Source organism: Pseudonaja textilis, chromosome 5 (genome assembly GCF_049901715.1).
Source record: "Pseudonaja textilis isolate UNSWEBS1 chromosome 5, rPseTex1.2, whole genome shotgun sequence".
Lineage (NCBI taxonomy): Eukaryota > Metazoa > Chordata > Lepidosauria > Squamata > Elapidae > Pseudonaja > Pseudonaja textilis.
In genome coordinates, this window is record NC_141994.1 from 41,881,142 (window position 1) to 41,895,571 (window position 14,430).

The following is a 14,430-nucleotide window of genomic DNA, read 5'->3' on the forward strand; positions in this document are numbered from 1 at the left end:
AACAGAGAAACAGAATGACCATGGGCAAAATAAAAAAGCAGTGGGAATGGGAGTGACTTCCAACTTTCCCATTAAGTTTCCTTGTGGGCAATTGGCAGGGAACTTCAAAAATTCCCTTTCCTTTCCCACTTCCCTCCCTCTCCTCCTCCTCTGAAGTGAAATTAAATTTGGATATGTTAGAATATTTCAGTGTAGAAAAAATAGATTTAAATGGAACAATATTCCAGTCTATTAAAGGATATATAACTTGATTGAAAACTCTGGCTATAGTAGAGACCATGATGATTAATAAATGAAATGTGTTTATTAAAATATTTGATCACTAATATTAAAACGGCTTTTTATATAATTTGTTTCTTGTTCCACAACAAGGAAGAGAACCAGTTAATCAAAATTATTACATATTTAGTTGATCCAGGGGTGGGATTCAATTTTAACAACTGGTTCTGTGGCGTGACCAGGTGGGCATGGCCTGGTAGGCATGGTCATGTGACTGGGTGGGTGTGGCTTCCTATTTTTTTGCAGCAACCCCCCCCTCCCATTTTTTTGCCTCCTGGGCCTCAGGGGAGCCTCCTTGGGTGTTTTTGCTCAGAGAAGGTTTTCCTGGGACTCAGGAAGGCAAAGAATGGAACGCGGGGGGGTACAGTTCCCCCCCGCAAACCCTGCTTTGCCTCCTGGGCCTCAGGGAAGCCTCCTGGGCAAAGCAGTAAGACAGCTAGGAGGATCTCGGCACAGCTGATTATTGGAACAGCTGATCATCGGTAGGAGAAAAAGAAATACCTTAAGGAGTGACTGGGAGGAGGAGAAAGCAGTCAGTGATGATGGGCATACGCACGATGTCGCGCATGCACCATAAGGACTGAGGGGAGGGGCAGGGTGGGTGGAGAGGGACGAGGCCAGCCAGGGGCACAATTTGCCAGTTCTCCAAACTGTGCTGAACCATAACATAGAACAGGCCTGAACCGGTAGAATCCCACCCCTGAGTTGATCCTAAATTTCCACTGATGTATATTTGATACATATTTTATGTTCCGCAAAACTAATAATGATATGGCTAAAATTCATGTTATATTTTAAAATTTTGAAGAAAAAAAGAACAAATGTATATAACAAATGAAAAGTAAAAATTTAATAAAATGAGAAACATTTATTTAAGTCAGGGCTGTCAAACTCATGTCCCATGGGCTGGATGTGTCATGGGTTGGCCATGGCCAAGCCCGGCTTAGCGAAGGAGAAAAAAGTCCCGATACTTCACTTGATGCCACCGTGATGCTGCAAGTTTGACACGCCTGATTTAAGTGATATCACTTTTTTGTGAAATGTATTGAGTGTATCTGTACACTGCTGTTCGTTGTGTTGAATTTAGTCTAATCTGCTCTCACTAGGACAAGATCTTACAGGAGAAGAAGATCCTTTATTCTTATATCCTGTAGTTACAAATTGGCAACCAAAGTCTGCTTATAGGGAAGGTAATTATTTTTAAAGTGTATTATCAATATATTAGGTGTTTTTCCCACTATGTGTGTACATATTTGAAAATGCAGTGAATATAAATTTAAGTAGAAGCCTTTGTATTTCTTTTTAGGAAAACCCCTCAATGCAAATATTTTGTTTTTGCTACATTGGTTGTCTGGCTAAATTGGAACATACTTTGTAGGAGTCTATATTTTATGAGAGAATCAGAATTATTCTGCAGAAAGTGATAGATTCAGATAGTAGCCTGTCTAGTAAGATTGAAATTTATACATGAGTAGGTAGAATTTTTGTTCCAAAAGTCGTGTGGGACATTAAAGGTCTTAAGCACATTCTTACATTGTGGAAAAACAAATCTGGTCATGTTGCCAATTTCAAAAGCCGATACAAAAATTTATGCCACCAGATAAAGACTGAATGCACCAATTATCACAGTAAGCAAGAGGAAAACCACCTACGCACCAATTCCACCCGCGCTTTTTACAATTTTGTAAACAACAAACTAAAAGACTCAGGGTCCATCCCACCCCTGATAGGACCTAATGGTAAAGACAGCAACGACCATTAAAGCCAACATCTTTAACACATTCTTTGGCTCAGTATTTGTAAACAGCAATGGATCATGCCCAGTATTTCCTAGTCGAACCACAGACAACTACATTGATCTAATACATATCGATTTTACAGAAGACAATGTTGAAAAAGCACTACGCGATCTAAAACCATCTCTATCTATTGGACCAGATGGAATATGTGCCTACTTCTTAAAAAAGCTACCCGCTGCCATAGAAGAACCTCTAAGCATAATCTTTACAAATCTTTCAGGACCAGCTCCTTGCCTAACCTATGGTCACAAGCCACAGTCATCCCCATCTTCAAAAAGGGAGACCCCAGACTAGTTGAAAATTACAGACCAATCTTATGCTGCATCACCTGTAAAGTCATGGAATCAATTATTAACCAATCCATTATCCTCCACTTAGAGACAAATAACCTACTCTCCAATAAACAATTTGGTTTCAGAAAAAAACTATGCTGTAACCTGCAACTCTTACACTGCAAAAACATAGGGACTACACAGCTCGATCAGGGCAAAGCAATAGATGCAATCTACATAGACTTCTGTAAAGCCTTTGATTCAGTGGTACACGACAAACTACTCCTAAAACTAAAATCTTATGGTATCTCTGGACACCTGCATAACTGGATAGAAGCATTCCTGTCAAACAGACAACAAATGGTCAGAATTGGGAGCGTCCTGTCAAATTCTGTACCTGTCAATAGTGGTGTCCCCCAAGGCCAATGGCCCCCAACCTTTTTTGTGCCACGGCCCGGTACTGGCATCACAAAATGATCCACGGCCCGGTACCGGCATCAGCACGCATGACAAGACAAGGCGAGCCGAGTGACTGGCCAGCCAGCCGTCCCCCACTTCTCCCTGCCACCTTCAACTCCTCCTTTGTACCTTTGTCGATGGGCTTCGGGACGGCTTCGGGACGGTCGCTCAGCTCGCCTTGCTTTGGGTGCTGAAAGAATTCTCGCACCTTAGTTTCATTCGAAGCCGCCCCCCCCTTTGATGAAACTAAGGCGCAAGGATTCCTTCAGGACCCAAACGCTGCTTTCCAACCGGAAAAGCTCACTCGGAAGCACTTTCTCATCGAAACAAGATGGTGGCGCCCGGCAAACTGGCGGCCCAGTAGAAAATGTTCCACGGACCGGTACCGGTCCGGGGCCCGGTGGTTGGGGATCCCTGCCCAAGGCAGTATTTTAGGACCAACTCTCTTCATACTCTACATGAATGACCTCTGTGATCATATTAAGGGCAACTGCATTCTCTTCACTGATGATGTAAAGCTGTTCACCACCACCAACAATACTGCTACCCTTCAAAAAGATCTTGACTATGTATCAGAATGGTTAAACAAATGGCAACTTCAAATCTCAACAAATAAATGTTCTGTCTTACATATTGGCAAAAAAAATCAGAAAATAAAATACAAGCTGAATAGTCAAGACCTTGTTGATGATCCAAGTTCTATAAAGGACCTTGGAATACTCATCTCTAATGATCTAAGTGCTAGAGCCCACTGTAACTCCATAGCCAAAAAGGCACTAAGAGTTGTTAACCTAATCCTACGTAGCTTTTTCTTTGGTAATATCTCACTACTAAGTAGAGCGTACAAAACATTTGCTAGACCAATACTCGAATACAGCTCATCAGTCTGGAACCCGCATTACGTATCTGATATTAACACAGTTGAGAAAGTCCAGAAATATTTCACAAGAAGAGTTCTCCACTCCTCTACTCGTTGTAGAATACCTTATGGCACCAGACTTGAAATTCTAGACCTAGAAAACCTTGAATTATGCCATCTTTGGTCTGATCTAAGTGTGGTATATAAAATCATACATTGCAATGACTTACCTGTCAATGAATACCTCAGCTTCAACCATAACAACAAGAGCACATAATAGAAACAAACTCAAGGTTAACCGCACCAAACTTGATTGTAGGAAATACGACTTCAGCAACAGAGTGGTCAATGTCTGGAATACTCTACCTGACTCTATGGTTTCTTCCCCAAACCCAAAAACTTTAACCTTAAACTGTCTACTATTGACTTCACCCCTTTTCTAAGAGGTCTGTAGGGTGCGTGCATAAGCGCACCAACATGCCTACCGTCCCTGTCCTATTGTTTCTTTTATTTTTCTTATATGTACCCATTTCATGTATTCATAACTATACTTATACCTATTAACTTGTAAGCGATTGAGAAATCAAATAAATCAAATAAATAAATAAATTGTTATAGGAATATAACTAAAGTTAGAATGATATCATTTGCTATTCACTTTTAGAAATCAGTCTAAACCCTAATTGCCATATTAGCAATGAAATATAACTTCTGAAGATCTAGGACAGAGTAATTAGCAGTATATTGCAGTAATTGCCTGTGCGATTTGATGATGACTTTTTGTTGATTTGCTTTCAATTTTCAAAACAATTTACTTTCCTATGATTAGTCTAGAAAGGAATTAGATGCATTGTGTTTCTGTACTTCACTACCCTCAATCACTGCTAATGTGGTCTTTAGATTCTGTTTTTTTAAACTTTGATTTCTGCCTGACCGTGCAAACTTACATTTTTAAAATCACAGCAACATCTTTCCTCAACTAGCAAAAATTTGCCACATTCCACAATGCAGGAATATGTCAAACATGAATAGTTGTCATCATTAAAATATATGAAATAATTTTAGTGGTTTAAATTTTAACCATAAAGACATTTCTCTATAACAAGCATTATTTTATTATTATTTTTAATGTCAAGCTTTAATTTTTGTTTTGGATGTAGATTAAATTTTAAATGTTAGAAATCTATTTTCAGATGTTAATTCCTTTTAAAGTGATACAAATTAGTTTGATTAATGGAATCTTCTATAAAGAATAGTAATTAAAAATTGAAAGTACTAAACATATAATGGCATGGAATAACTACACTTATTTTACATTTACACAGTACTGAAATTTAAGAAGAACTCTCGTTTCCTTGAATATTTTGTTATGCTTGTATTCAGAGCCCTAAATGAGGATAAATTGTTGCGAATACTGGAGTGGTCTGATGATGTTCAAGAATATCTTAAAAAGTAGGTATATTTTGAATTGACAAAATTCAGTCAGTGTTAATGGCCATGCAGTTACAGAAACTATATCTGCAATGATAGTTGATTTTCCTTTGATTATATGATAATATCTGTTAATATTAATACGGCTGCTTAGACATACTTCCAGAATTTGTAATGGACATTAATTATTATAGCAGTAATCATTAGACAAATAAATATCTTAGTGGCTTCTTATTGCAGTGGTCCCCAACCTTTTTTGTACCAGGGACCAGTTTCACGCAGAAACACTTTTTCGAGGACCGGCGGGGGGGACACTTTTTCAAGGAGGGGAGGGGAGGAGTCCGAGTTTGGTGGTTTGCTTGCAGGCGCTTCATTACCTGACTAGATAACATCTGATGTTGTTACCTAGTCGGGTAATAAAATGTCTGCCAGCAAACCACCAAGTTCAGGGAGGCTCAGGACAAGTCCCTGCAGGATGGCTGAGAAGCCCCGTCTCTCAGCCCTGCCTCCCTCAGCCTCATCCCTCAGGTGTCTCCCTCCCTCCCTCAGCCTTATCCCTCAGGTGTCTGCCTCGTTCCTCTCTCAGTCGCTCTCTCGCTCCTCCACCAGCCCAGGAAGAAACTGCTTCAAAGAAGCCGGCAGGGTGGCTTTTCCTGTCGCCGCAGGTCCTCCGAAGCGCCCGTTCACCCCCACCCCGCCGCCCGCGGTTCAATCCAGTGCTCCGTTCTGCCTGCCTGCCTTCGTTTCTGGTTGTTTCTGGTTGTTTCGGAGCAGCTTCGGCTGAGTAAAAGAGGCGAATAGTTATTATTCTCAGCCAAAGCTGCTCCGAAACAACCAGAAACGAAGGCAGGCAGGCAGGCAGAATGGAGCACTGGATTGAACCGCGGGTGGCGGGGTGGGGGGTGAACGGGCGTTTCGGAGGAGCTGCGCCGACAGGAAAAGCCACCCTGCCGGCTTCTTTGAAGCAGTTTCTTCCTGGGCTGGTGGAGGAACGAGAGAGCGACTGAGAGAGGAACGAGGCGGGAGGAAACTGAAGCCGCTGAGCCGGAGAGCAGGACGGGTTTTGGTTGCTTCCTCCCTCCCCTTCTTTCATTTGTGTCCTTGATCCCTGATCCCAGCAGCATTCACCGAAGGCGAAGAAAGCCGCCATTTTTATTTTATTTTTATTTTCTTTGCGGCCCGGTACCAAATGATCCACGGACCGGTACCGGTCCGCGGCCCGGTGGTTGGGGACCCCTGTCTTACTGTATATGCTTTTTCTTATTTCTCATTCTTAACTCCCTCTCTACCTTTTCTGTGATGAAATCAGACTAAAATGTTTTGAAGCACAGAACATTCAGACTTTTTTCATCTAAAGAAACCCATGTGTGTGTGTGTGTGTGAGAGAGAGAGAGAGAGAGAGAGAGAGAGAGAGAGAGAGAAATAATGCTATAAATATAAAAAATAAATATTCAAAGCTGCTGCTACTTTTTGAAAAAAAACTAACATAGATGTTTTTGTTTACTAGGCGGAATAGATTCCTTCTTGGTATCAAACAAATTCCAAAAAAGAAGAAGAAAGTTCGTGGATCTGCAGAAACAAAGAAGACCATAACACAAGAAGTTTCAAAGGTTAATTTATTTTTTTAAAAAGATTTTGGGATCTGTTAGCTATCTGAATAAAAATTCAGTAAGTAAGAATTACAGTCTTGTCATAGTTGAGTATAAAATCAAATTCTGAAGTCAAAAATTATAACTGTTAACAATCCACTCTACCAATGAAAATAGAAAACTATATAAAATAATCTCATGTATAATGTCTTCTATATTAATGTCTATTTTTTGACTCATGTAAGGTATATGAAGGTACATTTATATATGGGGTATTTGTGCTGACATAACACACCTTGGATGTTGGGAAGATGCAAATTAGGCCATATACATGAATGCATTTTATAATTGTACACAATATAAATTATGGAAATGCAGTTCTAAATTAAACTGAACAGTAAGATTATAGCTTTGATGATTGAGAAGATAACTCAACAAGAATTTATATCAAATAATAAGGATATTTAACAGCCTGAGCTACAGACTAATAATTAAGCATGAAAGTAGTCAGAGATTTTTTTTTCCAGATGGTTCAGAACGGGTATTCCATATATTGATTTAGAGGCACATGCATGATACTTAAGTTTTACTAGGTTAGCGTGTTAATCCTTCCTTGTATTTAACCTGGTCTAAACCCCAAATATTTTCCTTTAAGCCTATTCTTACCTACGAGATTTTAACAACTTCTTTTCGTTTTTTCAGACTGAGTTCAGATCACATAGAACATGGGTGTCAAACTGGCCAGCACGTGTCATTTTGCAACATTTTTTCCCCTTTGCAGAGCTGGGGTGGGCATGACCTGTGCATGACACATCCAATCCATGGGTGGCCAGTTTGACACACCTGACATAGATTCTGCTTTTATTTCTGCCACTGTTTCTTTTACATGCTTACAGTTTTGCCTCTTTCTTTCTAAACCACTTTAACTTTCAAAATCTTTTTACAGAGCCTTTTTTGGCCAAATGTGCCTCAATGAATGGAAGATCTGCATTTCTCTCATTGAGACATTCAGCATTGATGAAATGCTTAGAAGTCAGCTGACTTTACTTCTTTCTGTCACTTTATGATAATTCAGCTCTTCTCCTGTGCCTTGTCATTTCCTTGCCTGCCTTATGTCATTTATCTCATTTAGACAAACTAATATATTCTAGTTTCAAATATTTCCAGCTCCATCAGGGTGTTTGCCAACAGTAACCAAACTGTTAGCAATCTTTTTCTCCAGCCATTCTGGCTTTTATTTGAATTTTGTTTGTTAATTGCTGACAAATACAGCAGAGAATGGAGATTCCTGTTTCTTTGACAAAAATTGTGAATCTATTTTATCAGAAGCTTGGTTCCCTTCAAAATACTAATTGGTGGGAAAATGTTAACAATTTCCCAGCATATTTCAGCTCTGCTTTTCTCTATATAGTCATGTGAAGGAAGAATTTTCATTTTCCAGCCACTTCTTCTGTACAAGTTTCTTTCTATAATGGCCTGTAGGAAGAATATCCTAGGATCTTACATAGACAGTCATGTGAGAAGGAAAATATACCTTCTTTGAATTCTATGGTTTTATGTATCAGGATATAATAAAAACAATCTGGTCCTTAGTAATTCTTAAAAGTATGTATTCAAATGAACAACATGAACAGCCAAAATTCAGAAGACATTTTAATAAATTGTGTAAAATATTATTGATTTCACACTAGCAAATGAAACCTACAGCAAACTAATGCTTATTGTCACATAACAAAAATTAGAGTCTTGCATGGGAGGGAGATGCTAGATGTTCAAACTGGTTTTAGAAAAGTGAAAGGAAAGTGAAACATTGTTGTTGATGCACACTGGATAATTGAGAAACCGAAAGAATACCAAAAAGAAGTTGGCATGTGCTGTATTGATATCTACAGAGATTTGAATCATGCTAGGCTCAAATTATAATCTGGACCCATTTCATATGAAGACTTAGTTGTCTGAAGTCTATAATGCTGGGAAAGGTAGAAGGAAAGAAGAGAATGACTAGTAACAAGATAGATGGATTTAATTACAATTGTAATTGTTGGAAGACTTTAAATCACCAGGTTAGAAATAGATTCTCCAGAAAAAAAATTATGCAGGTGAGAAAAAAAATCTTATTATTATGTTTGCACATATATATGTATTTATAAAATTTGCATGTTTCCAATCTTATTACAATTCATTATGATTGTTCATTATTATTAGAACAGAATTTGTTTTATTTTATGAAGCTATTACTAAGATTTATTTGAGATAAAATGAATGCAGATTTGTTGTTTGAGCTCTTACTGAGCTCTGGATAACTGCAATTAGTGTTTTGAACATTTATAATTATCATTTCTTTATATAGGTTATCGAGTTAACACCCAAGAAGAAAGGTTCCAAGAAGAAAGGTCTGGCTAAACAACCAGGCCAGGTCAAAACACCTGGTGGAAAACGGTAGTTTATATATATTTTTTTCCTATGAATTACAATGGTATTTATGTTTAGGAATTTATGACATATTACCATTAAATATGGAAGTACATTTGATATAATGTGTAAATCAATGGACCCAGGTTGTAGTCCTCCCAGAGGTACAGAATCTTGCTGGCTGGGGATGGTGGTGTCTTTGGGACATTAACCATAGCCTGGGAAATCAAAATCCATCCCTGCCCATATAGATTTGGTAAAATGGTTGAGGCACCAGGCTAAAAGTGAAGGACCATGAGTTCTAGTTTGCAGGGTGACCTTAGGTGAATTCCATTTTCCCCATCAAAAACAACCTGTGAATTTTCCTCATTGTCTCCAATCTTGCTTGCATGTTCTGTTTATTTCCTCTTATTCTTCATCAGTGGTGAATGCTGATCATTATACTTGGATAATCAGAATCTGAGAATCTAATTGATATTATCATTAAGTGATGCCGTGGTCTTTAAAGTGAACCAATTGATCGCTAGAGATTGGTTTTGCTCCCAAATGGAAATAAATGCCATTTTTTGCAAAAATGTCATAAAATGTCTCATGTGTCTGTGGGATGCTATAAACAGCAATAAATGTGATCTGGTTTCCAGGTGCCCAAAATACAGTACACATGATTGCAAAATGGACCCCGGCTGTTGTAATTTCAGAACCAGGTCATAAATACTCCTGCAGAGGTCTGTCATAACTTTGAACTGTCACTAAGTGACTCATCATAATTTAGGGACTACCTGTATATATTTCCTGACGCTGAAAGCAATACTATTCCTTCTTTGTTTTCCATGTTCTGAATTGTTAACAGTATGATTTTTCTGTTGAAATCCCAGTGCATTATATTCTCTAGGTTCTTCTAGAACAGAGATGTCAAACTCGTGTCATCATGTTGTCATCACATGACATATCATGACTTTTCCCCCCTTTGCTAAAATGGGGGTGGGTGTGGCCAGCACCTGACACATCCAGCTCACGGGCCACGAGTTTGACACCCCTGTTCTAGAACTTCTCTAAGTTCATTTCACCTTTCACTGTTGAACCTGTCTGTATTCATGTTTTACATTCCATGTTCTCAGTGTAATTCTGTCTTGGCAGCTTGGATTTTTTTTTCCTTCAAGGCAACAGCAGAAGCTAGGTGTCTCAAAGGATTTAATTTAGTTGCTTCATAAACATCATTAGTTGCCCTAAAGATCCTCAGCTCTTTTCTCAGTAGCACTAAGCCTGAAGGGGCATCACTTAGCACTATATTATTAATCAGTTTATCTTGTCTATCCATGTGGGGTTTTTATGTAAAATCCAGGACTTGTTTACAACTGCATTCTCCCACATACTATGAATTGATGTTTTTGCTGTTGTCACTAAAGTGATCACCAACATCCAGCATTTTCCTTATCACTGTTATCTGATATAGGTACATGGGGATAACCTTCAGGCTTAGATTCCCCTGTGGGGAGTATGTACTTTGGCTTATATACCTGGAATTCTTAGTTCTTCCCTATCAGGAACACGATCCCACACCCTCATTGCCATAAGGCAGCATATCAGAACTTGAGAGAGTATACAGTTGTGCTCATAAGTTTACATACTCTGGCAGAATTTATGATTTCTTGGCCATATTTCAGAGAATATGAATTATAACACAAAACCTTTTATTTCACTCATGGTTAGTGGTTGGCTGAAGCCATTTATTATTAATCAACTGTATTTACTCTTTTTAAGTCATAATGACAACAGAAACTACCCAAATGACCCTGATCAAAAGTTTACATACCCCAGTTCTTAAAACAGTGTATTGCCCCCTTTAACATCAGTGACAGCTTGAAGTCTTTTGTGGTATGTGTGGATGAGGTTCTTTATCTTCTCAGATGGTAAGTTGCCCGTTCTTCCTGGCAAAAAGTCTCCAGTTCCTGTAAATTCTTGGGTTGTTTTGCATGAAATGCACATTTGAGATCTCCTCAGAGTGGCTCAATGATATTGAGGTTAGGAGACTGAGATGGCCACTCCAGAACCTTCACTTTATTCTGCTGTAGCCAATGACAGGTCGACTTGGCCTTGTGTTTCGGATCATTGTCATGTTGGAATGTCCAAGCACGTCCCATGAGCAGCTTCTGGGCTGATGAATGCAAATTTTTCTCCAGTATCTTTTGATAACATGCTGCATTCATCTTGCCATCAATTCTGACCAACTTTCCTGTGCCGTTGTAGCTCACGCATCCCCAAAACATCAGCGATCCACCTCTGTGTTTCACAGTAGGAATGGTGTACTTTTCATCATAGGCCTTGTTGACTCCTCTCCAAATGTAGTGTTTATGGTTGTGGCCAAAAAGCTAAATTTTGGTGTCCTCACTCCAAATGACTTTGTGCCAGAAGGTTTGAGGCTTATCTCTGTGCTGTTTGGCATATTGTAAGCGGGATATTTTGTGGCATTTGTGTAGTAATGGCTTTCTTCTGGCGATTCTACCATGCAACCCATCTTTCTTCCAGTGCCTCCTTATTGTGCATCTTAAAACAGCCACACCACATGTTTTCAGGGAGTCCTGTATTTCACCTGAAGTTATTTGTGGGTTTTTCTTTGCATCCCAAACAATTTTCCTGGAAGTTGTGGCTGAAATTTTAGTTGGTCTACCTGACCGTGGTTTGGTTTCAACAGAACCCCTAATTTTCCACTTCTTGATTAGTGTTTGAACACTGCTGATTGGCATTCTCAATTCCTTGGATATCTTTTTATATCCCTTTCCTGTTTTATACAGTTCAACTACCTTTTCCCGCAGATCCTTTGACAATTCTTTTGCTTTCCCCATGACTCAGAAGCCAGAAATGTCAGTGCAGCACTGGATGAAAGATCCAAGGGTCTGTCTGGAGTCCAGGAACTCATTGACCTTCTATACTAATTATAAGCAAACAGACCACAAGTGAGGATGGTTACCTTTAATAGCCATTCAAACCCCTTTGTGCCAACCTGTGTGCATGTTATCAGGCCAAAATCACCAGGGTATGTAAACTTTTGATCAGGGTCATTTGGGTAGTTTCTGTTGTCATTATGATTTAAAAAGAGTAAACACAGTTGACTGATAATAAATGGCTTCGGGCATACACTAACCATGACTGACAGAAAAGTTTTTGTGTTATCATTTATATTCTCTGAAAAATGGCCAAGAAATCATAAATTCTGCCAGGGTATGAGCACAAGTGTATGAATTTGTGTGTGTGTGTGCCTATACCTTTGAATCAATATTGACTCTGTTGATTGCCTGGACAAGATAATTTTCTTGATAAGTTTTCAGAAGTGGTTTGCCATTGCTTGTTTCCCAGGGCTCTGAGAGTGTGACTGGCCCAAGGTCACCCAGCTGGATTCATGCCTAAATCATAAATAGAAGTCACAGTCTCTTGATTTATACCTTGGTACCTTAACTACTACACCAAAGGGGCTATTTACATATAGAAAATTATTTAGTTTTGAAAATAATAGGAAAGAGTGGAGTAATGTTAATTGTTAGATAATATTTGAAATGATGAACTTAGGGAGATTTGGCTATTCCATAACTTTACTACATGAAAAGCAAAACGTAAGCAAAGTCAGTTTAACAGAAATTATTGCTTTAAAGAGGCCCTTGTGCCTTGAACAAATTACAAACTAGAAACTTCATAATGTGCATGATGAGGGCTTTATAAATATATGTCCCCCTAGATCTGGTCTGGGGAATAAGCTGGTCCCTCTTCTAGAAGTTGTTCATTTCTGCTGTATATGCATTCTTTAGACTAAATTAATGAAACTTAATTTATTAATGTGATGAAACTTATTTCTTTGTAGGTGTAGATATCTACAAAGAAGTAAGTTTCAAATAAATAAATCAATGTCCATATCCATATGTATCAAGAATGTAATTGTTTCTATAGTCTTAAAATATGTGTCTCTCCTATGATTGTTTATCATTCAAGGTACTGTCCCTATGCTTTTATTTAGGAAACAAATAGAAGAAAAAAGAAAAATTGCTTTTGAAATCCTGATAATTAAGCTAAATATATGTTCTGATGTCTACATAAGGCGAAGAAGATTTCGTCGGTTATATAATGAAGAAATGCCATGGCGAGCTCAGCTTAACATTTACCTGGCAATTGTTCACTTTAGTTTGTTTAAAAAACGCGCACAGGAACTCTGTAATACTGAAAACTTTGTACAAAGTCCAGACAGGTAAAAAGTGAAAAGAATAACTATTGGGGCAATTTAACTGTGTCAGCCTCTTATTTCAAAAAATGTGTTTTACGTATATTCTAAAACTCTTGTGTTGCTGGTTTATTTAAAATTTCTAGGACAGATATCAAACCAGGATACCAAAGACATCAAAGGAAGTGCCTAGACCAAAACAAACATAATTTTTATTTTAATTGTTCTCATTAATTATTTGCAATACTAAGAGTCTTTTCCCATTGGCTCAATCAATCCAAATGACAGGAATGATCTCCTGAGTCTGATTCACAAAGAAATTGCTTTCATTGGGCAACTTTTATAACTCTACAGCCTCTCCTCCTCCGTCCCCAGAGTTGCCTAATTTAAGCATCACTAAGGGAAGATTAGAAATTAACGAGATCTAAGTTTGACAGCCCTGCTCTAGGAAGTCTCAAAGAAACCCAGGTTAATTTCTAAGAAACTAAAGCATTGCAAAGAGAACTTTGAATCTACAGAGAAGAGCCATTTGGAAATACTTGAGTTATGGAAGCAAATTCCCACCCACTATGGATACTCACATCCTTTAATGTTCTTTGCTGAAGCCATATTTTAGATTTACACTTGAAGCAGGTGTGGCATACCTGATCAGTAAGGCTGAGATTTTCAGAAAAAAGTCCTTGAAAGACCATGTGAAGCAACTCTTTAGCCTTTGTGTAAGATAACAGGTGTTATTATTAGCACAGCTATAGTCAGTTCATGACATTGACATTGTGGAACTGGATTCTCTTCATGGACGTTTCAATAGAATCTGGATAGCTCATTGAGAACAACAATTAACTCAGCTAAACAGAGAATTTTTCCATAGATTCTGTCCAGTTTTCAGTGTTTCCAGTGGTTGTCTGCTGGTTTGAGTATTGGCAGATTATATTATTTGTGTAATGATGGCACCATGAAAATGATGTCAAATAATGAAAAGTAGTAATTTGTAATATTTGTGCAATGACATCATACAAATGATGTAAATGTCCTTGACATGATTTGCTTTTCAATTTAAAATAAATTTGTGACTAATGCCAGACTCCCTTAATTAGTCCATCAAAATAAGAGTCAATTATAACTT

General features: G+C 38.3%; 1 protein-coding gene across 2 annotated transcripts in view; it reads left to right on the plus strand.

Annotated features, from left to right (window-relative positions):
* CFAP54 (cilia and flagella associated protein 54) overlaps positions 1 to 14,430 on the plus strand; it is a 130,429-nt gene that overhangs the window by 47,745 nt on the left and 68,254 nt on the right. For both annotated transcript variants that reach the window (XM_087934630.1, XM_087934631.1), the window contains exons 30-34: positions 1,386 to 1,469; positions 4,994 to 5,120; positions 6,607 to 6,709; positions 9,039 to 9,127; positions 13,107 to 13,334. In XM_087934630.1, coding sequence (XP_087790756.1) covers positions 1,386 to 1,469; positions 4,994 to 5,120; positions 6,607 to 6,709; positions 9,039 to 9,127; positions 13,107 to 13,334 — 631 coding nt within the window. The remainder of the gene's footprint in view (positions 1 to 1,385; positions 1,470 to 4,993; positions 5,121 to 6,606; positions 6,710 to 9,038; positions 9,128 to 13,106; positions 13,335 to 14,430) is intronic.